Genomic DNA, 24,718 nt, shown 5'->3' on the forward strand with positions numbered 1-24,718 from the left:
CACTTAACATTTTCCCTCTGTCTGTCCTTGGAGTCTGTCCTTAGAATCATAGAATCATAGAATCCTAGAATCATAGAGTTGGAAGAGACCACAAGGGCCATCGAGTCCAACCCCCTGCCAAGCAGGAAACACCATCAGAGCACTCCTGACATATGGTTGTCAAGCCTCTGCTTAAAGACCTCCAAAGTAGGAGACTCCACCACACTCCTTGGCAGCAAATTCCACTGTCGAACAGCTCTTACTGTCAGGAAGTTTTTCCTAATGTTTAGGTGGAATCTTCTTTCTTGTAGTTTGGATCAATTGCTCCGTGTCCGCTTCTCCGGAGCAGCAGAAAACAACCTTTCTCCCTCCTCTATGTGACATCCTTTTATATATTTGAACATGGCTATCATATCACCCCTTAACCTCCTCTTCTCCAGGCTAAACATGCCCAGCTCCCTTAGCCGTTCCTCATAAGGCATCGTTTCCAGGCCTTTGACCATTTTGGTTGCCCTCCTCTGGACACGTTTCAGTTTGTCCGTGTCCTTCTTGAATTGTGGTGCCCAGAACTGGACACAGTACTCCAGGTGTGGTCTGACCAGAGCAGAATACAGTGGCACTATTACTTCCCTTGATCTAGATGCTATACTCCTATTGATGCAGCCCAGAATTGCATTGGCTTTTTTAGCTGCCGCGTCACACTGTTGGCTCATGTCAAGTTTGTGGTCAACCAAGACTCCTAGATCCTTTTCACATGTACTGCTCTCAAGCCAGGTGTCACCCATCTTGTATTTGTGCCTCTCATTTTTTTTGCCCAAGTGCAATACTTTACATTTCTCCCTGTTAAAATTCATCTTGTTTATTTTTGCCCAGTTCTCTAATCTGTCAAGGTCATTTTGAAGTGTGATCCTGTCCTCTGGGGTGTTAGCCACCCCTCCCAGTTTGGTGTCATCACGGTGCGGTGGTGGTGGGGAGGAGGTGCCATGGCTTCATCCTTCCTCCCTCTGTCCTGGCAGGACGCTGAGCCGGCCATCGTCGTGGAGCCTGGGGAGCAGCTGTCCGAGAGCAACGGCTCAGCCCACCCCAAGCACCTCTACTCCAAGCGCCTGGACCGCAGCATCTCCTACCAGATGGCCACGCAGGACGATCCGCCGGCTGGGCTCAGCAAGGAGAAGGCGCGCCACACCCTGGCCGACCTGAAGCGCCAGCGGGTGGCCGCCAAGCTGCAGAGGCCCCACGCGGAGGACTTTTCACTGGGCCCTGGCGAGGCCCCCAGCCCGGACTCGGAGCACAACTCTGTGTATTTCACGGCGGCCAGCGGGGACCCCCCGCTCCTCAAACTGACCGCCCCGGTGGAAGAGACTCCGGTGGAGAAGAAGCGCTGCTGTCGGCTGATGTGAGCTGGGAGGGAGGCTCTCCTCTTCCTCCTCGGCACCCTTTGAACCAGGCCTTGCGCCCCTCCTGGCTGCGCCTGGTGGGTGCCCGGTGCCTCTGGGGCTTGGATGCAGCAGCCTAAGCCAGCTGCTCCCCAAGGGCTTGTCTGCGGGAGAGGCAGCACCCTAGCCTGGCGGAAAACCCCAGCTCCCCGCGGTCACCGGGGCAGAAATATCACCTGCCAAACTACAGTTCCCTGCGTGTTGGTCTCTGGAATGCGGCAATGCATGCTAGCGTGCGCAGCCCCAAGGGAACGGCTTCTCTGTGTTGGAGGAGGCAGCTGTCGGGCAGTTTGGGTGCTCTTGTCAGTTCTGAAGGGAGAGTCCCTGCGCTGCTGTCCTGGCAGGTCTTGGGGACGACGAACAAGGAGATTCTGCTGCGTCCATTGCGCTGGTGGCCAGGGCGCAAGTGGAGGCCAATGCCCTTGTCCCGGTGCTGTTCCAGTGGGCTGCTCTGCCCTTGCACAGGGAAGTAGCGGCAGGTTGTGGCTGCTCCGGAATCGCCTGGAGGAGGCCAGGATTCCTGGGGAAAGGGGACCCACGGAGTGAGGGGACCTGAGCGCCTCTGCAGGATCCGGTTTGCCCAAAATCATGCTGAATGTTCTCTGCGGAGTTTTCTGTGTCTCTGAAATGAGTGGGTGTTACAAGGGAGCTGGGGATTGTAATGCACCACTTGCCATCCCGGCGGGAAAGGGGGCAGGAGGGTGGAGGCATACCAACCCTCCCCAAAACACTGCGTGTGGGGCACCCCTTTCCTGTTCTGTCAGGCCCCCTCACCATGCCCTTCTCATCTTCCTCGGAGCCGATCCGTTGCAGAGAAGAAGTGCGTGCTGGGAAGCGCCAGTCGGGGAAATGGCTTTCTCCTTGGGCAAAGTGGCCCTCAGCTGCTGGAGAGTGGGGCCATTTCTGAGACTGGGGCAGTTGAGGGGCACCTGTGCCTTGGCAGATGTGAGGAAGGCAAGGGAAGGGACTTCTCCCCATCGCCCTTCGTTCGAGTCCAGCCCTGGGCGGGTCTGGCAGAGCTGGTGTCTGTGTGCGTCCTGGTCCCTCTGGCCTCTCACTGCCCCTCAAAGCCCCGACAACGGTGACCGCAAAGCATCCCCGGCTGCTTCTGACATGGACAGGGGAAGCAGCCGCTAATTTCCTGCTGCCTTAGACGCAGCCCTGGCCTTCTGCCGCTCTCCTGCTCCTGGGTTGAGGCTGCTCTAGCGGCGGAGCTGCTTGCTGGCCCCATAGCCGGCAAGTGGACAGGCCTGCCTCTTCAGAGGGGGGCTGCCTCTTGGGCAAAGCGCTCCTGTTTTGATCATGCCTGGCTGCCTTCAAAAGGCAGTCGCAAGCCTTGTGTCTCGAGGATGTTTCTCTCTGTCTTTACCATGTGGCCTTCGCCAGCCTTTGCACTCCAGCCCCCATCAGCCCCCAGCTGGGCTGAGATCCAGGGGCCAACCAGCTGGCAAAGGCTGCTCGTGGATTTTTCTATTACCTTTTGTACCCTCTTTTGTCTTAAAAAATTGACAGTGTTTTTCTTCTTCTAATGACTTGTTTATATTTTTCATCCTGGTGTTCCCTCCCCCTGTCTTTGATAAAGCAATAAATTCAGTGACCTCTTTCTCTCTCTCTCTCTCTCTGAGCATCCTCGTCAACCCACCGAGGGCTGGCCACAAGATGGGGCGGGTGCTGGGAATCCGCCCCTCTACTGAGGACCAACTTAGGTGGTCTTTCGGCCTTCCTTCCCCTCTGCACATGCCCAGGAGACAGCTGAATTCCTGCCAGGAGCTTGGCTGTGTTGCATCTCTCCTCCCCCACCCCAAAGGGAAAAAAGAATTCCCAGAAAAAGAAAGAGGGCGAGGAGATTTTCCTCCCCACCGTCCCCCTTTTTCAAGTTCCTCCTACAGGAAAGTGGAGAGCTCCTTTGGGTCTCCCTCCCTCCTGGGGATGCTTTGGGAGTTGCACCAGGTTAGGGCGGTCCATGCGGCCCTCGGGCCTTTTTGGGGGCACTCAGCAACATTTGATGCCCACCCCCAGTGCTGCCATCCCAAAGCCAGGTAAGCAAGGTGCCAGGGCTTGGCAAGGAGGCACAAGGCTCTGGTAGGGTCTTGGAGCCCTCCCTCCTGCTTCCGAAGGCATGGAAGGGCCAGGCACAGGGTCTTCTCAGTGGTGGCACCCACCCTGTGGAACGTCCTCCCTTCAGATGTGAAGGAAATAAGCAGCTATCTTATCTTTAGAAGACATCTGAAGGCAGCCCTGTTTTGGGAAGTTTTTAAAATTTAATGCTGTACAGTGCTATCTCGGGTTAAGTACTTAATTCGTTCCGGAGGTCTTCCTTCTTCCTTCCCAAAGACTAGCTGCGCTTTCCATACTACTACTACTACTACTACTACTACTACTTTATTATTTATACCCCGCCGATCTGGCTGTGTTTCTCCAGCCCCTCTGAGCGGCTCCCAGTCAAGTGTTAAAAACAATACAGTGGTACCTCAGGTTGGGACGCGGGTGGGGCTGTGGGTAAAACCTCAGCGCCTAGGACTTGCTGATCGTCAGGTCGGCGGTTCGAATCCCCGCGGTGGGGTGCGCTCCCGTCGTTCGGTCCCAGCGCCTGCCAACCTAGCAGTTCGAAAGCACCCCCGGGTGCAAGTAGATAAATAGGGACCGCTTACCAGCGGGAAGGTAAGAGCAGAGCAGCTTCGTCACGCTGGCCACGTGACCCGGAAGTGTCTGGGGACAGCGCTGGCTCCCGGCCTGTAGAGTGAGATGAGCGCACAACCCTAGAGTCTGGCAAGACTGGCCCGTACGAGCAGGGGTACCTTTACCTTTACCTCAGGTTACATACGCTTCAGGTTACATACGCTTCACCCAGAAATAGTACCTTGGGTTAAGAACTTTGCTTCAGGATGAGAACAGAAATCGTGTTCCGTCGGAGTGGCGGCAGCAGGAGGGCCCATTAGCTAAAGTGGTGCTTCAGGTTAAGAGCAGTTTCAGGTTAAGAACAGATCTCTGGAACGAATTAAGTACTTAACCCGAGGTACCGCTGTACAGCATTAAATATTAAAAGCTTCCCTAAACAGGGCTGCCTTCAGATAGCTGCTTATTTCCTTCACATCTGCAGGGAGGGCGTTCCACAGGGCAGGTGCCACTACCGAGAAGGCCCTCTGTCTGGCCCTTCCATGACTTTGGAAGCGGGTGGCAGGGCTCCAAGACCCTGCCAGAGCCTTGTTCCTCCTTCCCAAAGCCTGGCACCGAACTTGGCTATCTCTGGGAAGGCAGCAAGAGGGTTGAGGGGCATCAAATTTAGACCCCGCTCCCTGTTCCCACGCGGCAGGGCAGTGTGCGGCCCACAGGTTACGTGTCAAAGCACTTTAGCAACCCACTTGGTATGAAAAGTTGGACTAGATAACCCCGGGGGGGGGTCCCTTTCAACTTTGCAATTCTGCGACCTGCCGTGTGGGGAATCCTGCTTCCTCAGCCCCCTGGAGGCCAGCAGGTGAGGCTGATGAGCTGCTCCTCTGGAGGAGGAGGAAGTCTCCCTCTGACTCCTCTCCAGCCCTGCAGTGTAGGCTGGGCGTTCTGCGTTGCTGCTGTTGTGCTTTCCCACCCAGGAGTTGCGCCTCCAGTTCGTCGGCCCAAACGAGGTCTCTCTTGCAGCAGAAAGAGGCCTATGGTGCCCTGTGTCGCTGAGAAGAGCCCAAGATCTCTTTCCCTGCCCCTTTTGCTGGCATCCTAATAATAATAATAATAATAATATTAATAATAATAAATTTTATTTATACCCCACCCTCCCCAGCCAAGACCGGGCTCAGGGCGGCTAACACCAGATATAAAACAATTGATTAAGATACAACTTAAACACAAGATTAAAATACAACGTTAAAATGCAGCCTCATTTCAATAGAACCTCAAATCAGAAACTTTTGGGGGATGAAAACGTCACATCTTCACCAAGGCCAACTATTCAGACTGGTCCTGCGTGGGCCAGAAAAAGCCAGGGAAGAACCTGATTCTCACACCAGGGAGCTTGCTTTGGGGTTCCACCGCCGGGAAGCGAGGCAGGAGCTGTGAGCTGAAAGGGTTCAGCCTTCGATCCATCCAAACCAGTAGCGGTTTCACCATGGAGAAAGTCCCACCCCGACCGTACAATTCTGTGATTCTGAAGCCAGCAAATTGTCCCTTGCAGAGCCGTGTTTCCATGCAAGTGGTTTGTTCCCGAGGCCTGGGCTCCCCTGGGGCAGAGAACTTTGTTCAGCTGCTCTCAGGAACCCAGCGGTCACAGAGGAACCGTGCCTTCCAGTAGAAAACAGCGTCGTCTCTCCTCTTCCCTTCCTCTTCTCCTGGCCAGAGTTGCGTCAGGGATGCTGAGGCAGCCTAGCTTCGTCGCCGGGGCTCCAGGAAGATGCCTGGTGTGGCTTAGCAGGAGTTCGGACCCTCGCCGGTTCCGCTTTTGCACACAAACTCCTCACTTCTGCAGGGCTTGCACCGCAGAGCATCCCGCCAGAGGCTGCCCCACAGCAATGTGCCTTTGGCCCCCAAAGTGAGGCTCTCACTTTCCCGGGTTGCTGTCTGGGGGAGGGAGTGGGGGCCTGGGGAGCTTTTGGATCGACCCTTTTCTACCATTAAAAGTGTTTCTGGCAAACAAATCCAACAGACGTCTGGTTGTGTTTGTGTTGGTCTCTGTACTGAGTGAAGGTCTCCTGCCTTCACTCCTGCTCCCCTCTGCACAGCTTGGGGGGGGGACAACGGGGTTACGGCTCGACAAAGCTGTGCGGGGGCTTTGCACCAATGGGAGCCGAACCCTGCTGTGAATGTTTCTCCCACTACTGCAGAGCACCATTATGCCCTCATCATTTCCCCCCTTCTGTTTTATTAAATTTGCTTAGTAACATAACATTATTGTCAGGGCTGCTTCCAGATCCCAGCTCACAGAGGATCACGCTAGCCAGCGGTCACTTTGTAAAAGTCTTTATTGAGTTACAGTTTCCATTCTCAAGCGGCTGCGTGCAGCTCTACGTCTTAAGGGTTAGACCGGCGAAGCTCCGTCTGAGTCTCCGCCCCTTGTACACCAGCTAAGTACCCTAGCCTTACTCCACCTTTTCTGCCTGACCGTTCTTCTCTGGGTCCCTCTGCCCCCCGTGGTCTCTTCCTTTCGGGACGCTTCTGACGCTGACCCCCCGGACCCTTCTGTCTCCTTGCGCCGGGCTTTAGGACCTGGCTCCCTTTCCGGGCTGCTTACTGCGCCACCTTCCTGTGCATTTGAACTTGGCGCGCGCGCCCAACCTTCCACTTGCCGCCTGACCGTTTCCTCGCTCCCCGATGGAGGTGTGGCCACTCCTGACTCATGTCCTCCCTCCTGCTGCGAGCTGCCAGAACTCGGTACCTGGCGCCCTTCCTCTCCACTGCGTTCTGCTGGTGATGCTGGCCCCGATTTCCAACTGCTCCCCTCTGAGCTCCCTCTGGCCCTTTCCTCCTGGGGTGTCCCCCTAAGCTCCCCCCTTGCTCTGGCCACTGGCGCTCCTTCCTGTGAATCTTCTGATTCACTGGAAAGACTCGGAGATCTCGGGTCGTCGTCATCACTCATCTTTTCTTCTGCCTCCTCCCCCTCGCTCTCTGTTTCCTCCCTTGCCCTCGCCTCTGCTCCTGAACCCCTGACAATTATTATATATATTCTATAAAACAAAGAATACAGAACAAAATCCATTCATACTACAATGCCCAACTACATAACATTAATATATATGGTTTCTGAAAAAAAGGCTTACATAAAAATCAGTTCAAAATACCACCCGGTTTACTTCCCCCCCTCCCCCTCCCTCCCCACTCCAGCCCTCCCCACCCTGTCAGGCCTTCCTTCTTCATATCTTTATCCATGTACACAGTCTGTTCATTCGAGCTTGTATGTTAGAGTTGGCTTCCCCTCTTTCTATCCAGTTCCTGTAAAATGCCCATTTATTTGTGATTCTTTGGCATTTATTTTCCCATCTATCCTCTGCCACTATCTGTGCGAATATTTCTGATTGTACGTATTCAAAAACATAATCATTCCAATTTTCCATATTCCGTTTGACCTTTTCTTTCCATCCCAAAGCAATAACTGCCATTCCAGCTAGAATCATAATCTTGTACAACTCTTGCTTATTACTCTTTACTTTGTTATTTCTCAGTATTCCCGAAAATAACAATGTTCAAATAAACATAGAAGTTAATAGGGATTTGTTATTTTCAGGAATACTGGTTATGCCCTCATCATTAACGGTGCAAGGGGAGTTGAGGAGGTGAAATAGGTGCTCAAGGGGTCTGTGTGAGCAGCCGTCACTCATCTGGAATCTAAGAAGTCGCCTTATCCAGAGTCAAACCAGTGTTGTCTGCACAGGCTGGCAGCAGCACTCCAGGGTTTCAGGCAGGGAGTCTCTCCCAGCCCTTCCTGGAGATGTCAGAAATTGAACCTGGGACCTTCTGCTTGTAGGTTCTAGCAGACAACGGACCATGGGAACTGGGAGGGGCCCCTTTTGTCCTCTTTCTTTCTTGCAGGGGGCGGGCGAAATGCGAGGGATGAGTCTGCTTCCTTCTTGCCAACTATTTTCCTCTCCTTTTAGTGGTACGCATTATACCAACCTCTAACCTGGCACCCCAGCCTGGCATCAAGGAATGGGCAGCTCTTGCTATAGTCACCAGAAGCTTTTGCAGTCTGCCCACGCAGGAGCTAGGGAAGGGGCACAGCATAGTTGCGTGGTGAGTTCCTGCCCATCCCCAGTGGAAATAATGACACAATTATAAAGGTTAATGGGCTAAATAAGGCCACAACTTTATTGGTTACAGGAATGAGCGGTATTAGCTTAGGCCAGTGTTTCCCAAACTTTTTTGGGCAACGGCACACCTGTTTAATGAAAAAAATCTCGCGGCACACCACCATTACAGCCCCGTGACGTCAGCGCGCAGCGTCACGCCGGGAGGGACGCACGAAAGTGAAAGTTTTTTCCCTCCCCCTTGCCGGGGAACCTCCAAGCTTTGGGGGTGGGAGGAGGCAGCAGAGCGAGGGACTGAGGGACGGCGGCAACTGAGGCGGCGGCGGCTGTTGTGGTGGTGGCGGCGATAGCGGGCGGAGGAGGGGGCGGCGGGGCTTGAGGAGCCGTCGCCGGGAGTTGCTGCTGCTGTTGTTGCTGCTGCTGCCCGGACATGCCGGCCTCCTCCTCCTCCGCTGTCTCGCGCTCCTCCCTTTTGCACGCGCTGCCCCGCCGCTCGGCACCACCACCGCGGAGCCGCCCCCGGCTCAACGCGGATCTTCGCCGCCGCCGCCTCTCACTGCCTGACTCGCCCGCCTCCCTCCCACGGCACACCAGCCAACGTCTCACGGCACAGTAGTGTGCCACGGAACACCGGTTGGGAAACACTGGCTTAGGCATTGGTCCTAATTGACTATTCCGACTTCAGCCCTTCCGCTTGAAGTCCGGGAAGGGTTAATCACCAGTAGGGGGAGTCCTGCTGATGCACATTAGCTAGGAACTCCCCCGGGGTCACCAATAGGGAGCGTGCCTTAGGCCCTCACCTCCATAGGCTTCAGACAGAGCCACACTCCCTGGAATCCTTTATTGGATATATCCTTCAATATGTGGGGCAGGTGATGGCGCTACCTCCCCTCTTCCATCTACAGAGCAATACCAATGCCTAACCACCGATACCCAGAAAGTTGTGACGATTTGCTACGAGGTGGGCGAAAACCAAGGGGCTGGTGCCAATTTGCCAAGTGGAAAAATTCCCATCAGGCCCCTCAATGGCGACCAACCGAGGTCCATAGCAACGAAAACCTTATAGGGCGGGAGGGTGGGAAGCAGGAACAGCTGGCAGGTGGCAAAGAGGGAGATCCTGCGTTAAATAGGGCAGGCCACGCCCCCAAGCCAGCTGATTGGCTGTCCAGGGGATGACACGGCTGGGGATTAGTGCCAGCTGCCGCGTGCGTGGTGGGGGCGTGAAGCCCGCAACACCACCACCTTTCGTAGGGCGGAAGTGGCTTTGTAAAACACTTGTCTTGCACGCAGAAGGTCCCAGGATCGATCCTCAACTGAGAAGGTCCCCTGTTTGGATCCCTGGAGAGCCATTGCTTGTGGGATTTCCCCTAAAGGGCGCCTGGTTGGCAGCTGGGACAGCAGGATGCAGGACTCGATGGGCCTCTGGCCTGATCCTGCGCCCTTTCCTTATGCTCCCTCCTTCCCCATCTCTTCCCCAAATCTGCCCCAGCTGGCAGATGCCAACAGTGTCTTGAGGACAGCGAGGGAGGAGGCCCTGTGGGGTCTGGTTTCGTGACTTCCATGCGCAGAGTAAAGAGGTGACAATTGGAGACGCTTCCCAGCTGCCTTGGGTGCTGAAGGATGGCTGTGGGAGGTGCTCAGAGCTCTGGGTTTGCCAGCAGAGCAGGGGGGCCTCCGTCAAAAGACAGGGCGTCATCACCAGCCTGATAGGTGCCAAGCAGTCTGCTCGGTGCCCGCCGGCAACAGCGCCTGGCCTGTGCCAAGCGAGGAGCTGTTGACCTGCACAGTCTGTTCCTTCCGAAGCACATGGACACCGAGAGGCGGCCGTGGCGTGCTTCCTCGGAGGAGATGGCCTGGAAATTCAGCCACTTGAGCTCCTGCAGTGTGACGGCGGAGCATATGAGCTGTGAGTGGCAGGTCCCTGGTTTGAAGCTCAGCTGTGAGCCGGAGCCGTCCTGATCGAGTTGCATGGTTGATCCTGAGCCGAGCAAAGGGCTGACTTTCAAGGTGCCTTCCGGCTCTTGGGTGGGTTTTTGAATTCATGGAGCAGCACGTGGCAACCCTTTACGATACGATAATCTTTATTGTCTTTGTCCCATACAGAACAACGAAACTGAAAAAAATCTACATCAGACATTCAAAAACCAACAAGCCTGCTATCCCAGCTATCCCAACCTGGTTAGCCCCCTAAAAACTCTGATACCCCATAAGTAAATATAATATACTCCCATAGAGACTACCCTGTTGTTGTTTAGTCGTTTAGTCGTGTCCGACTCTTCGTGACCCCCTGGACCAGAGCACGACTACCTTGGGAAAAGGTAAAGGGACCCCTGACCATTAGGTCCAGTCATGACCGACTCTGGGGTTGCGGAGCTCATCTCATAGAATCATAGAATCATAGAATCATAGAGTTGGAAGAGACCACAAGGGCCATCGAGTCCAACCCCCTGCCAAGCAGGAAACACCATCAGAGCACTCCTGACATATGGTTGTCAATCTCGCTTTACTGGCCGAGGGAGCCGGTGTACAGCTTCCGGGTCATGTGGCCAGCAGGACTAAGCCGCTTCTGGCGAACCAGAGCAGCGCACGGAAACGCTGTTTACCTTCCCGCCAGAGCGGTACCTATTTATCTACTTGCACGTTGACGTGCTTTCGAACTGCTAGGTTGGCAGGAGCAGGGACCGAGCAACGGGAGCTCATCTTCTGATCGGCAAGCCCAAGAGGCTCAGTGGTTTAACCCACAGCGCCACCCAAGACTACCTTACACTGTGTTTAAAACCAAAATTGCATTTGGATAGAAACTGTTTCTCAGGCGGCTAGTCCTAGTTTTTATAACCTTGTACCTTCTTGCAGAAGGCAGAAGCTGAAAGAGATCATTTCTGGGGTGCGCACTATCCTGCCCTATCTCTGCAGCTTTCTTATGGCACCTGGAAGCACAGATTTGATCCAAGGTGGGAAGAGTGCACCCAGTTATTCTCTCCGCAGTCTTTGCAACCCTGGACAGCATTGTTTCCCCCCTGACCGTTTCAGCCTCACTGCAAAATGGGCATAAGAACACCAGCTGACCTTACAGCAGACTTGGAAACATTACTAAGTCGAAATATAAATAAAAAATTAAAAAAATTGTCCAGTAGCACCTTAGAGACCAACTAAGTTTGTTCGTACAAACTCTATACGGGCTCTTGGACGCCCCATAAGGGAACAAGGGCAAATGTTTTTTTACAACAGTCTCGCCCTTTTAATGCAAGGTTACTGAAGTGAGTTTCTTTTTTAACCACGTTAAGAATATTGAGTTGGGGGGCTGTACTAGATGACTCTAGGAGTCCCTTCCAGCACTACAGCTCTATGAAACAGAACACCAGGCTGCTAAATAATAATAATAATAATAATAATAATAATAATAATAATAATAATAATAATACATTTTATTTATATCCCACCCACCTCAGCCGAAGCCGGGCTCAGGGCGGCTAACAACAATAAAACAGTACAACAGTACAACAAAACACAACACTCTAAAATCATTCATTATAAAATTAATTCAACTCAAACCAATGGCAACCATTGGGCCAGATCAGGCCAATCCTGCAAGCTGAACATGATCTGGCCACCTGCAACTCTCAGGAGCTGGTATTCAGAGATCCCCAGACCCAAGATCAGCACACCCACCCACACACACCCACCCACCCACACACATACCCTGCCCTCTGCCACATCAGCGGTGAACCTCCAGCCGACCAGAAGGAGCTGGTTCACATGGGTTCATCTTGGAAGCCCAGCTGCTGGTTCAGCCTGCAAGGTCTCTCCCCGCTGCATGACCCTGCTGACCACGCGGCCGAGATGTTGCAACCTCGTCCACCCAGCCCCTTGTCCAGCAGGCAGGTCAAGCAGGAACCAGCGCAGCAATCCTCATGATGATTTGGCCGGACCAAGCAGGTTTGCCCAGAGTCAAAGGTCTGCGGCTTCTCTTGGGCTTTGTTTTCCTGCAGTCTGGTGCGTCCAGCCTTCCTCTTTGAATTCCTATCGGAGAGATTTTTGCAGGAGAGAAACTAAGCCGAGCAAATGCCGCCTTTCTCCACAGCCGTCCAGGTGCAGGGCTGAGCTGAACTGCCATCTAAACTGACGCTTAGCCCCTTGCACGACATCACGACAGCCCCCCAGATCTGAGGTGCAAGGAAAGACCACCCAATGCAGGCATCTGTGCTGATCCAATATATTTCATACACACACGACTTCGTTGAACTCTGACTTTCCACTGCGGAGGCTTTTCCTGGAAAACACACACAGAGCTTTGTGGAAGAAACAAAGAGTCTCTGGTCTGCTGCAATGCAACCTTTAGCTTGGGATTAGAAAGGCAAACAACCTTGCGGAGACGTGTGACCATTTGAACTGGGAGGGCAGAGCAAGGCAAAGGCCTGCCAGCTCCCCTGGTCTTTCTGGGAAATGACGTCCGCACTTCTGCCCTGGAAGAGGTCCCAGAGCTGGGCTCCCCCTTACACCACCAATCCCCCATTGCTCTGCACTGGATCCATCTATTTGGCACCTCTTGCAATTACAGTGGGACCTTGGTTCTCAAACTTAGTCCGTTCCGGAAGTCCGTTCCAAAACCAAGGCATGCTTTCCCATTGAAAGTAATTCAAAGCGGATTAATCTGTTCCAGACTTTTAAAATCAACCCCTAAAACAGCAATTTCACATGAATTTTACTATCTAACGACCACTGATCCATAAAATGAAAGCAATAAACAATGTGCTGCAGTCACACAATCAATCAATCAATCAATCAGTAGCTGAACATCCGGGATCTAGGAAGGAAGAGAAGCAGCAAAATAGTGGTTTGTCTTGTGATAAGAATTTTAAAGTCTTAGATATATAATAAATCTTCATAAATGTACCAACCAAGCACGTACAGGAAGACCGACCTGAAACCATTTTTGATTCCCAACCTGACCAAATGTTTTCTCTGCAAGGTCAAAGGAAAACGGAAAAGCCTCCCCATTGTCTTTTCCTTCGCAAATCCTGTCTTAAGGGCACATTTAAGAGATGAATAGCGTGTGAGCCTGTGACCTGGCTCAGGAACTAAGTATTTATCATTACAAAAGACTGGCCAGGCTCCCCAGGGTATCCAGTCAAGTGAGCATTAACAGATAACCTGTCAGACGAGATAAACAACAACATACTCAGATTTCTGCTGTAGACTGTCTTTTCTGTGATGTATGTATGATGTATGGACGAGTGGTCTTGAGCTCCAGGGCAGGGAATTTAAAATGTCTATATAAGGGCAGACACACCTTGGTTCTGGGTCCTCCTCCTTTCCTGCGTGTGAGGGGAGCACCCTGTTGCAGCAGATCAATAAATATCAGGCTTACGAGCTGCTTTGCTTCTCAATATTCTCTGCTTGGCCTCTGTTATTTTCTCCTACCAATACGGAACCTACAAACAAATGAATGCTGTCGTTTTTCCTGTCTGCCAGGTTATCTGATTATGCCTTTCCTGGTAGTCTTGCCATTCCTTTGAGATGGTGATTTCCCAATTCCCGAGACAATAGGAAGGTTCCCTCACCCCCTCCCTCCTTGCAGAGGAAACATTTGGTCAGTTTGGGAGTCAAAATGGTTTCAGGACGGTCTTCCTGTGATGCTCCAGAGATGTGGTCCACATATCTATGTACATGCTTGGTTGGTACATTCATGAACATTTATTATATATATAAGGCCTTAATTTTTTTTCATTTCACAACTAAAGCATTTGAATGATCCCTGCACACAGGCCTTGGCTTGACAAGCAGCAGAAATCCTGAGGGAGGGGGAGAGCTGCCCCCTTTTCTCTCTGCAACCCCCCCCCTGCAAGCCTAGAAAGAGGCTCCTGCAGTACAGAAGGAATGTCTTGACCAGCTGCTGATATCTGAGCCACCCCAAAGGACATTTTCTCCTTCAAGCCCTCCCTCTGTGTCCCCGCCTGTCTTCCTTCCCTCCTGCTTGTGACCTGCGCATGATCCTGGGAGGGTGGAAAAATGTGCCCTCTCCTGGACTGGGAGCGGGGCACGGAGATCCTTTTGCTGAAGACATGGATAGTAGTAGTAGTAGTAGTAGTAATAATAATAATAATAATAATAACAACCTTTCCCGGGAAAATCAGAGGCTCACTATGTCAGGTTCCTATTGGAAGACTGGACAAACACTAGAACATTAGCAGTGGCAAAGTTTTTATCGGTGGTTGCAGGAACCAATGATCCCTATTTTTAAATCTGAACAAAATGCTTGTTTAACCTGGAGGTAGGCTGTCTGAATTGTGCATTGCTTTGCAACGATTTGTGGGGTCTCTGGACCGTAATAAAGATTGATGAATGAATGGTAATGATGATGATGATGATGATGATGATGATGATGATGATAAACCAATGGAGAATCGCAGCGCCTGCTGTGGCTGCAGAAACCGGTAACTCGTCGTTTGTGCTGCGTTAGCACCAAAGTGACCTCCATGGGGCGCAAACTGGGCAGTGGGTCTGGAGGTCCTGGGCTGCCCAGCTGACAAGGCCCCCCTCTCAGCCTCACTGAGGGGGTCCGAAGGAATGCAAAGCAATACATTTAGCACCAGCTGGGCTGGAGGAGTTGCTGGAAGGAGGCACACAAGGCACCCTCCAACCGCCTTAGGGAGTCCAGATCCGTGTAGGGTTTAATCCTGAGCCTTTTCTTCTCCTGAAGTTGTTCCAGATTTGGGTCTTTCCTTGGGGTTTACTCCTGAAACCCTTTTCACGAATAAATATAGGCACAAAGTAGCAGAGATCTAGCACCAGAGCTTTCCTTCCTCTTATGTACTGAGTTGAATAGGATCCAAAAGGCAGCAGTCTGATTGGTCCTAGAACAATAGGATCCAAAGTGCAGCAGTCTGATTGGTCCACAGGAGCCACCCAATCCAGCTCCAGGTGGAAGTGAATCCGCAACCTGATTGGCCTACGGGAGAATCCTGGAATTAGCCAATCACGTGGGGCCCATTGTGTAAATAATGTATATAACGCAGACATTCTGGGGGAACTTCCATTCCTCCTCACCAATATGAGCTGAATAAAGAGCATGAAATCCACTCTTGACTCTGAGTATATTTCACTTCCCTTAGATGAGCTACTTTCCCAGGTTAATAACCTAAAAATCATAGGTTCTCTGTGTGTGTGTGTTTGGAGGGAACATGGAAGTTGCTCTCTGTCTTATCTGCGTGGAGCCCAGAAAACTTCCTTTTTCTTTGCTGGAGAATGTAAACCAAGCCAACAAATCAACCGGACTCTGGACAGCCTGCCCCTGAATCTGTGGCAAGCAAAAAGCACTCTGCATATGCACAGCGCACTCATGCTTCTGAGGCTGAGCTCTGTCCCTGAAAGCAAGGTCTGAGTGTGAGAGAGAGATGAATCCAGAGGGTTGTGTGTGTGTGTATTTGTGTGTGCATACCTGCTTGCCCTCTAGGGAACTGGGGCCTGGAGAGTTGTGGGTCTCTCCTAGGAGGGTGGCTCTGGTCCTAGGTGGCGGGTGGACAGCAGGCAGCCGGCAGGATTTAAATTTAGTGGCTGAGCCTCTTGGGGGCTGGCCCTGGAGGCAGCTGCTCTGGCAAAGGTCAGACCTGCCTGTCCGGCTGCCTGGGAGGGAGGGAGGGACGGAGGGGGCGCTTGGCTGGAGGAGGGAAGCTGGCAAGAGGACGCCTGGCTGGGACAGCGAAGGAGCCCAGGAGAGGCTGCTGTCAGGAAGAGAGCGAGCGACGGAGGAGGAGGAAGAGGCAGCAGGTCCGGGGGGGGGGGCAGTGCCCAACAGCACCCTCTGCAGTCTGGCACAGGTAAGGCAGGGCAGAGGAGGGAGGGGGCAATGCCATGACTCCTGTCTTTGACTGCGAGAGCCAGGCTTGCTCAGGCCAGCGGAGATCTTCTTTGCTTCCTAAGATCTCTTAGTAAGAAAAACACCCAAATGGATTTGGCCAACGGAAGCACAGGCCCCCCAAAAGTTAAATATGGGAAATAAATGGTTGAGGTACTCAGATTGTTGTCAGAGGATCAGGTTTTAAATTCAAACCATTTGAACAAATTAAAGATCAAGTGAATTGGTTGCAATATGTAATGAATTATATAAGATGGATAGGAGAAATGGTTTTGCAACAGAAAAAACCAAATTGGAAACGGAGTTGTTAGATGCTAAAGTTAAGAATATGTCTAAAATGTATAATTTGTTGTTGGAGTGGCATGCAAAGGATGAACAAGTTAAATCGGTTATGATTGATTGGGCAAGAGATGTGGGACATAATATAAGGACAGCGGAGATCTTCTTTGCTCCACCCTTGCAATTGCCGGGGGCTGCACAACGAAATATTCAGAGGCCCGTATTCCAAGCAGGGGGGTCCCAAAGCGGGTGGTGGAGCCCCCTGCAGGAGGGTGGGTTTTATCTGGGGTGGGGCAAGGGGGCAGCAGGGGCACAGGAGCTTTTAAATGACTCTCTGAAAATCTGGATCAAGCACGTCAGTTTTCTTGAATCGCTTCAACTCGATAGCCTCAACTGGATTTTGAATATATAACGGCGTTGTAGGGATGGGAGGACCCCAAGGGGTCATCTAGTCCAACCCCCTGCAATGCAGGGGACACAGCTGACGAATCCCGGACAGGTGACCATCCCCCTCTGTATAAAAGATGCATAAGAGTCCACAACTTTCCCAGGGAGTCGATTCCGCTGTTGGACAGCTCTTGCCGCCTGAAAGTTCTTCCCGATGTCCATTCGGAATCTCCTTCCCGGAAATTTGAATCTATTGGATCGGGTCCTCCCCCTCCAGAGCAGGAGAAATCAAGCAATCAGCGAGCAATTTAAGTGTTCCTGGTTCGAACCTTACTCTGTCGTCATCTGCCTTAGTGGGTCATGCAAACCACTATTCTGCACAAGTCTTTTTATAGGGTAGCAGGCGCCAGGGAGGAGTTGATGGAACCGAGGAGGTGTGGGGCCCTGGCAAAGTTTGGGGGCCGCTGGTCCTAGTCACCCGGGGGCAGCAGCCAAAGCCAGGGGGCACCCTTGCTGAGATAGACTCGGAGTCGAGAGTGGATTTCATGCTCTTTATTCAGCTCATAGTGGTGAGGAGGAATGGAAATTCCACCAGAATGTCTGCTTTATATACATTATTTACACAATGGGCCCCCCGTGATTGGCTAATTCCGGGATTCTCCTGTAGCCAATCAGGTTGCAGATCAATTTCCATCAGGAGTTGGATTGGGTGGCTCCTGCGGACTAATCAGACTGCTGCATTCTGAATCCTATTGTTCTAGGACCAATCAGGCTGCTGCATTCTGGATTCTATTGTTCTGGGATCAACCAGACTGCTGCATTTTGGATCCTATTGTTCTAGGACCAATCAGACTGCTGCATTTTGGATCCTATTGTTCTAGGACCAATCAGACTGCTGCATTCTGGATTCTATTGTTCTAGGACCAATCAGACTGCTGCATTCTGGATCCTATTGTTCTAGGACCAATCAGGCTGCTGCATTTTGGATCCTATTGTTCTAGGGCCAATCAGACTGCTGCATTCTGAATCCTGTTGTTCTAGGACCAATCAGACTACTGTGTTCCGAATCCTATTGTTCTAGGACCAATCAGACTGCTGCATTTTGGATCCTATTGTTCTAGGGCCAATCAGACTGCTGACTTCTGGATCCTATTGTTCTAGGACCAATCAGACTACTGTGTTCTGAATCCTATTGTTCTAGGACCAATCAGACTGCTGCATTTTGGATCCTATTCTACTCAGTACATAACCTTGCCATTTGCTGGAGCTTTCCAGGAGTCCTTGAGCAAAAGATACCTTCAGAAACGGCATCGCTTACAGAGATGGTGCCCCTGGCCCCTTCCTGGTGCAGACCATGTCAATCTTCTTTCCTGTCCACATTGGAGCTCTGTGCTGGCCAGGTGGGGGGGCTGGAAAAACTGCGACTAGCCACCTGGAGGTCCTCAGTGGAAAGTGGGAATATAAATTAAGGTTGCCAGACGTTCCTGTTTCCTGGGGACAGTCCCCGGATTTGCAAATCAGTCCCCATACAAAATCCAAGTTGAAAAGTGTCCCCGGATTCATTGAAAAAAAATCTGGTCACCTTAATATTAATGTAGTAGAATAATAGAGCCATAGAATTGTAAAGTTGGGAGGGTCAATTAGTCATTGCAGGAACAGAATAAAGTCAAATATTGCACAGAGCAGTCCCCAGTGCCAGCCCTGCAATCCCAAAGCAGGAATTGCAAAATGAACGGTCAGTTCTCCAACCGCAGGCCTGGGTGCAGGATGAGGCTCAGGCACACCCACCCACTGTGAGCCTATCGAGAGGCTGCAGGAGGAAACCTCCCTCTTCTCCCAGCCAGCTCGGGGGGGGGGGGGTTTGCCAAGACCCACCTGGCTTGACTCTGCCCTTGTTCCTTGCATTGTCCCATCCAGTAGGATGCCCTGGATAGTTCAGTGAGCTAGTTTGTGGGTCCTGATAATGCCAAAGTTGCAGGTTTGATCCCCAAATGGGGCAGCTGAATATTGGGCTGGATGACCTTCATAAAAGCAGCATAAAATACAGTATAAAAACATGAATAACAATAAAATTCAAAATTCAGAAATCAATTTAGGGGAAATAAGCATTAGATGGGCCGCGGGTCGTGCTGTGGGTTAAACCACAGAGCCTAGGACTTGCTGATCAGAAGGTCGGCGGTTCGAATCCCCGCGACAGGGTGAGCTCCCGTTGCTCGGTCCCTGCTCCTGCCAACCTAGCAGTTCGAAAGCTCGAAGTGCAAGTAGATAAATAGGTACCACTCTGGCGGGAAGGTAAATGGCGTTTCCGTCCGCTGCTCTGATTCGCCAGAAGCGGCTTAGTCCTGCTGGCCACATGACCCGGAAAGCTGTCTGCGGACAAATGCCGGCTGCCTCGGCCAATAAAGCGAGATGAGCACCGCAACCCCAGAGTCGGCCATGACTGAACCTAATGGTCAGGGGTCCTTTTATCTCTACCTTTAAGCATTAGGTAATCCCCAGGGCTAGCTGGCTGAATTGGTCCTACTTGGGCCAGCGAGGAGACCAGGGGGGAATTAGCTGTGGGATCCCAGAGCAGGTGATCTTCATAAAAAGGGGAGGTGGAGGGAAGGAAGGGGAATAAAAGCTGAATTCAAATTGAAAGCCATGCGGAATAGCTCTGTCTTGCAGGCCCCTGTGGAAGGAGGTTAAATCTGCAGGGCCCTGGTCTCCTGGGACAAAGCATTCCACCAGGTCGGAGCCATCACTGAAAAGGCCCTGGCCCTGGTGGAGGATAGTCTGGCTTCTTTGGGACCTCTAAACTATGGTTATTCATGGACCTTAAGGTCCTCTGCGGGGCAGACCAGGAGAGGTGGTCCCATAGATACGAGGGCCCTAAGCCACAAAGGGCTTTAAAGGTCAAGACCAGCACCTTGAACCTGACCCAATACTCCACCGGGAGCCAGTGCAACTGGTAAAACATAAATGACGACATAAAAGTAAAATGCGGGCACGGAGGTTCTGGGTGCTGCTTGCATGATGAGACCTGGGTGTTGGTGGTAAAGGAGAAGCCGCTGGGCAGTAATCTGCCTGCAAGAGCCCATTGATCTTCTTGGGTGCAGTCAAATTAATTACCAGTATTATTCTTAATTAGTTTATTATCTGCCCTTCACCCCAAGGTTCCCTGGCGGGTTCGCGCATTGAAACCAATTTAAAACGAGGGCATTAATTAAATCAGTGCACTAACCACCTGCGTTGCTCAAGTGACAGGCATCCAGTGAGGATTCTTGCCTCATCATGCCTCAGGGGATGTTTCATTCCTCAGTCCAGGGACATACCTGAAAAGATACTGGGTGAAATGGCAATATTTTCAGTCTCCTGTCTCTGTTTGCTGATTGAGTGTTCTCAGATGAGTAAATTACTCTGCAATTATGTGAACTGTGCTACCTAGACCAGCAGTTCCCAGGCTTTTTTGGCCACCTCCCCAAAAGCATCCCTGACAGATGTCCATCTGACCTCTGTTTAAAAACCTCCAAGGAGGGAGAGTCCGCCATCTTCCGAGTCAGAATCTCCTTCCTTGTGACTTGAAGCCCTGGGTTCGAGTCCTGCCCTCCAGAGCGGGAGAAAACAAGTTTGCTCCACCTTCCACGGGACAGCTCTTCAGATATCTGAAGATTTACGTGAGTCAATCGCCGCTCCCTTTCTCCCTCTCTCGCTCACGTACCCCCGACAATTCCATTTCCACCCACGGCTCATCGAATCCCAGAACTGTAGAGTTGGAAGGAGACCCCCAAAGGACATCTAGTCCTACCCCTCTGCAATGCAAAATAATTTAAAAGGGCATTTGGAGGGCCGGCAGAAATTCCGCTGTGGAAGCTCTTCCCTGTTCAGGGAAGTTTTTAATGTGTGACATTTTAGTGTATTTTTGGTCTTTGTTGGAAGCTGCCCATAGTGGCTAGGGAAACCCAGGCGGGTACAAGTAAATTATTATTATTATTATTATTATTATTATTATTATTATTATTATTCCCAGCATTTGGAAGGGGAAAGCTGCACCCGTTGTAATTCGGCCTGTCACCCGTTTGCCTGTTTGAGGCACACAGCAGAAAAACGGGCAGCAACCATAGTTCCTTTTCTCTGGAGTTTGGACGGGAAGGAATGGAGCAAAGTGCAGGGCAGGCAGGTGATGGGGTTGGGTGGGTGGGGTTAACGAACACTTGCTGTATCAGCTGTTGCCCCAGGTGCCCTGATTTGTCTGCCGCAGGTTCAGGATCCTGCCTCCAGGTGATAGAGCCCTAGGACTGTAGATTGAAAAGGATCCCCAGGGTAGCCTTAGCCTTAAAAGCGAAACACCTGCTTCTTGAGGTACAGGCACAGTATTGCTAAGAAGCCTTCCTGCATAGCTCAGCTGGGTAGAGCATGGTGCTGATAAGTCCAAGGTTGCAGGTTTGATCCCCATCTGGGACAGCTGTGTCTTCTTGCATGATCCTCAGGGTCCCCACTCCCAACTCTACAGTTCTAGGATTGTGATTCCCTAATCACAGAGGCGGTTGAAGAATTGATGGCGGCTAACAGATTGAGGTTGAATCCTGACAAGACAGAAGTACTGTTCTTGGGGGACAGGGGGTGGGCGGGGGTGGACGACTCCCTGGTCCTGAATGCGGCAACTGTGCCCCTGAAGGACCAGGTGTGCAGCCTGGGAGTCATTTTGGACTCACAGCTGTCCATGGAGGCGCAGGTCAATTTTGTGTCCAGGGCGGCTGTCTACCAGCTCCATCTGGTATGCAGGATGAGACCCTATCTGCCCGCAGACTGTCTCACCAGAGTGGTGCATGCTCTGGTTATCTCCTGCTTGGACTACTGCAATGCGCTCTACGTGGGGCTACCTTTGAAGGTGACCTGGAAACTACAGCTAATCCAGAATGAGGCAGCTAGACTGGTAACTGGGAGCGGCCACCGAGACCACATAACACCTGTCTTGAAAAACCTACACTGGCTTCCAGTATGTTTCCGAGCACAATCCAAAGTGTTGGTGCTGACCTTTAAAGCCCTAAATGGCCTTGGCCCAGTATTCCTGAAGGAGCGTCTCCACCCCCATCGTTCTGCCCAGACACTGAGGTCCAGCTCCGAGGGCCTTCTGGCGGTTCCCTCCCTGCGAGAAGCCAAGTCACAGGGAACCAGGCAGAGGGCCTTCTTGGTGGTGTCACCCGCCCTGTGGAACACCCTCCCACCAGATGTCAAAGAGAAAAACAACTACCAAACTTTTAGAAGACATCTGAAGGCAACCCTGTTTATGAAAGTTTTTAATGTTTGATGCTTTACTGTATTTTAATATTGTGTTGGAAGCTGCCCAGAGTGGCTGGGGAAACCCACGCAGATGGGCAGGGAGAAATAATACATTATTATTATTATTATTATCATTATTATTATCATTATTATTATCATCATTATTATTATTATTATTATTATTATTATTATTATTATTATTAAATACCAGCCAGCCAGCTGGTTGTTGGCTGTTTCAGAAGCAAGAGGGACTTTGACAGGCGTCAGTCACCTGGTGTCATTATGAAGTCAGAAGATTGACAGCTGGGCTGCCCCACCCACCTGCCCAAGCTGGCTTGGGGGGTTGGGAAGAGAAGACTGTGGCCCCATTGGGTCAAAGAAAGGTCCCCCTCCTTCCTCCAAATGCTCACGTTTCCCCAGCAGCTTGTGGGGTCCAGAGACTACCCAGGTTTGCCCCCTTCCCCAGTAAACGTCACCCACTGGGACAAGGGAGCTATCCCAGAATAGCAGCGACTGAGCCAGCGGCTGCTCAGCCAAGGACTTCCCCCCCCCTCGCCAGAATGGCCTTATCTCTGTTTGCTCAGCGAAGGAGAGGCCGTGCCAGCTTTCCATGCCATGTTTCTCTGACGCTGGTGCCCTGGCACTTAAGGAAAACACCTCCTTGCAAACAGAACCTTCTTGCAACAACCTTCCCGTTTGTGACCGCAAGCAGGTCTCCCCGGAGGAGCAGGCAAGAAGGGGAGCCGGTGGATCTGTGGATCAGAGCGCAGGCCTCCAGGAATAATAATAAATTTTTATTTATACCCTGCCCTTCCTGGTTCAAAAACTGGGCTCAGGGCGGCTAACAATAAATTTAAAAACACTTTAAAACGCTTAATTGTAAAAGCAGCATAAAATACAGTATAAAAACATGAGTAACAATAAAATTCTAAAAACAAAAATCAATTAGATAATCCCCAGGGCTAGCTGGCTGAATTGGTCCTCCTTGGGCCAGCGAGGAGACCAGGGGAGAATTAGCTGTGGGATCCCAGAGCAGGTGATCTTCATAAAAGGGGAGGGGGAGGGAAGAGAAGGGAAATAAAAGATCAGGCTGAATTCAAATTAAAGGCCAGGCGGAATAGCTCTGTCTTACAGGCACTGTGGAAGGAGGTTAAATCCTGCAGGGCCCTGGTCTCATGGGACAGAGCATTCCACCAGGTCGGAGCCATCACTGAGAAGGCCCTGGCCCTGGTGGAGGATAGTTTGGGTTCCTTAGGGCCCGGAACCTCTAGGCTCTGGGAAGTGTCTTTCTCACAGTCGCCAATCTGCAGGCTTACGCGCTTATGATCCTGCGCAGAGCATGCAGCTGTCGTGACTAGCAGCCCTTGAGAGAGCCTTAAAAAAAAGTTCTTATTTCTTTGGATACACATTTTAAGTCTATTTAATTAGTATATTCATGGTTAAAATCCACTCTGATCATTTCTGTCATTTTTGTAAAGAACTATGCAGAATTTCTGGTTTTAGTATGCTGGCTGTTTGGCCATAACCCCCCCCCCCCAAAAAAAAATCCATTCCTTCCTTCCTTTTCCTTCCTTTTCCTTCCTTCCTTCAGAGCATGCAATTGTCATGACTAGGAGCCTTAAAAAAAAAAAAAAGCTATTCAAATTGGTGGCCGTCCTAGCCTCTTGTGGCAGTGAGTTCCACAGTTTAACAAAGCCCTGTGTGAATATTCAGATATTTTTGTCTGCCCTAAATCTTTCAGGGTGCAGTAGCCATGATGGGTGACTCTACTGGGATGCAGAGAGGGTTCTGTGTGCTTCTAGCTCAGGGGTCAGCAAACATTTTCAGCAGGGGACCGGTCCACAGTCCCTCAGACCTTGTGGGGGGCTGGACTATATTTTTTTTTGGGGGGGGAATGAACAAATTCCTATGTCCCACAAATAACCCAGAGATGCATTTTTTTAAAAAAGGCACATTTTACTCATGTAAAAAAACGCTGATTCCTGGACTGTCTGCGGGCAGGATTGAGAAGGTGATTGGGCCGGATCCGGCCCCTGGGTCTTGGTTTGCCTACCCATGTTCTTTGAGATCAGTATTTGCAAGTGGGATTCAAGTGCATGTCAAATGTTTAGCTTTGTGCCCTCGAAGGGGAATCAAGTATTCTGCTCTTTTGGTGCAAAACTCACACACATTTTGCAATTTGGCGAGTGAAGAAGAAATGCCTTGAAAACTAGGATGAATGAATGACTGAAGGCACAGAGACACCTCAGTAACAAAGAAGGGTGAATGATCAATAAAGACCAGATGCGAGTCTCCAGAGTCTCCTCCAGCACCAGAATTCAAAAGCATCCATTCTTCGGTGATCAGCCTTCGTTATGGTCCAGCTCTCACTTCCATACATCACTACTGGGAAAATCATAGCTTGAACTATACGGACCTTTGTTGGCAAGGTGATGTCTCTGCTTTTTAAGATGCTGTCTAGGTTTGCCATCGCCTTTCTCCCAAGGAGCAGGCGTCTTTTAATTTCGTGGCTGCTGTCACCATCTGCAGTGATCATGGAGCCCAAGAAAGTAAAATCTCTCACTGCCTCCATTTCTTCCCCTTCTATTTGCCAGGAGGTGATGGGACCAGTGGCCATGATCTTCGGTTTTTTGATGTTGAGCTTCAGACCATATTTTGCGCTCTCCTCTTTCACCCTCATTAAAAGGTTCTTTAATTCCTCCTCACTTATTGCCATCAAGGTTGTGTCATCTGCATATCTGAGGTTGCTGATATTTCTCCCGGCGATCTTAATTCTGGCTTGGGATTCATCC

The 24,718-nt window shown here is 51.2% G+C and overlaps 2 protein-coding genes and 1 long non-coding RNA gene across 6 annotated transcripts in view; all 3 read left to right on the forward strand.

The window, feature by feature from the left end:
* PPP1R16A (protein phosphatase 1 regulatory subunit 16A) overlaps nucleotides 1-3,018 on the forward strand; it is a 39,784-nt gene extending 36,766 nt beyond the window's left edge. The window contains exon 10 of the mRNA XM_082235716.1: nucleotides 996-3,018. Coding sequence (XP_082091842.1) covers nucleotides 996-1,379 — 384 coding nt within the window. The 3' untranslated portion in view covers nucleotides 1,380-3,018. The remainder of the gene's footprint in view (nucleotides 1-995) is intronic.
* Nucleotides 3,019-5,396: 2,378 nt separating this feature from the next.
* Nucleotides 5,397-6,045, forward strand: LOC309539090. Its single transcript, XR_014222684.1, has 2 exons — nucleotides 5,397-5,934; nucleotides 5,973-6,045. It is a non-coding gene; the product is annotated as an uncharacterized lncRNA (long non-coding RNA).
* Nucleotides 6,046-15,800: 9,755 nt separating this feature from the next.
* Nucleotides 15,801-24,718, forward strand: part of GPT (glutamic--pyruvic transaminase) — a 33,812-nt gene continuing 24,894 nt past the window's right edge. For 2 of the 4 annotated variants that reach the window (XM_082235705.1, XM_082235704.1), the window contains exon 1: nucleotides 15,846-15,960. The gene's annotated coding sequence lies outside the window, so the exon portion shown is untranslated. Of the gene's footprint in view, nucleotides 15,961-24,718 lie in introns of all 4 variants that reach the window. The other 2 variants (XM_082235707.1, XM_082235706.1) reach the window with 2 other exon arrangements.

This window comes from Podarcis vaucheri (assembly GCF_965113315.1).
Source record: "Podarcis vaucheri genome assembly, chromosome: 8".
Classification (NCBI taxonomy): Eukaryota; Metazoa; Chordata; class Lepidosauria; order Squamata; family Lacertidae; genus Podarcis; species Podarcis vaucheri.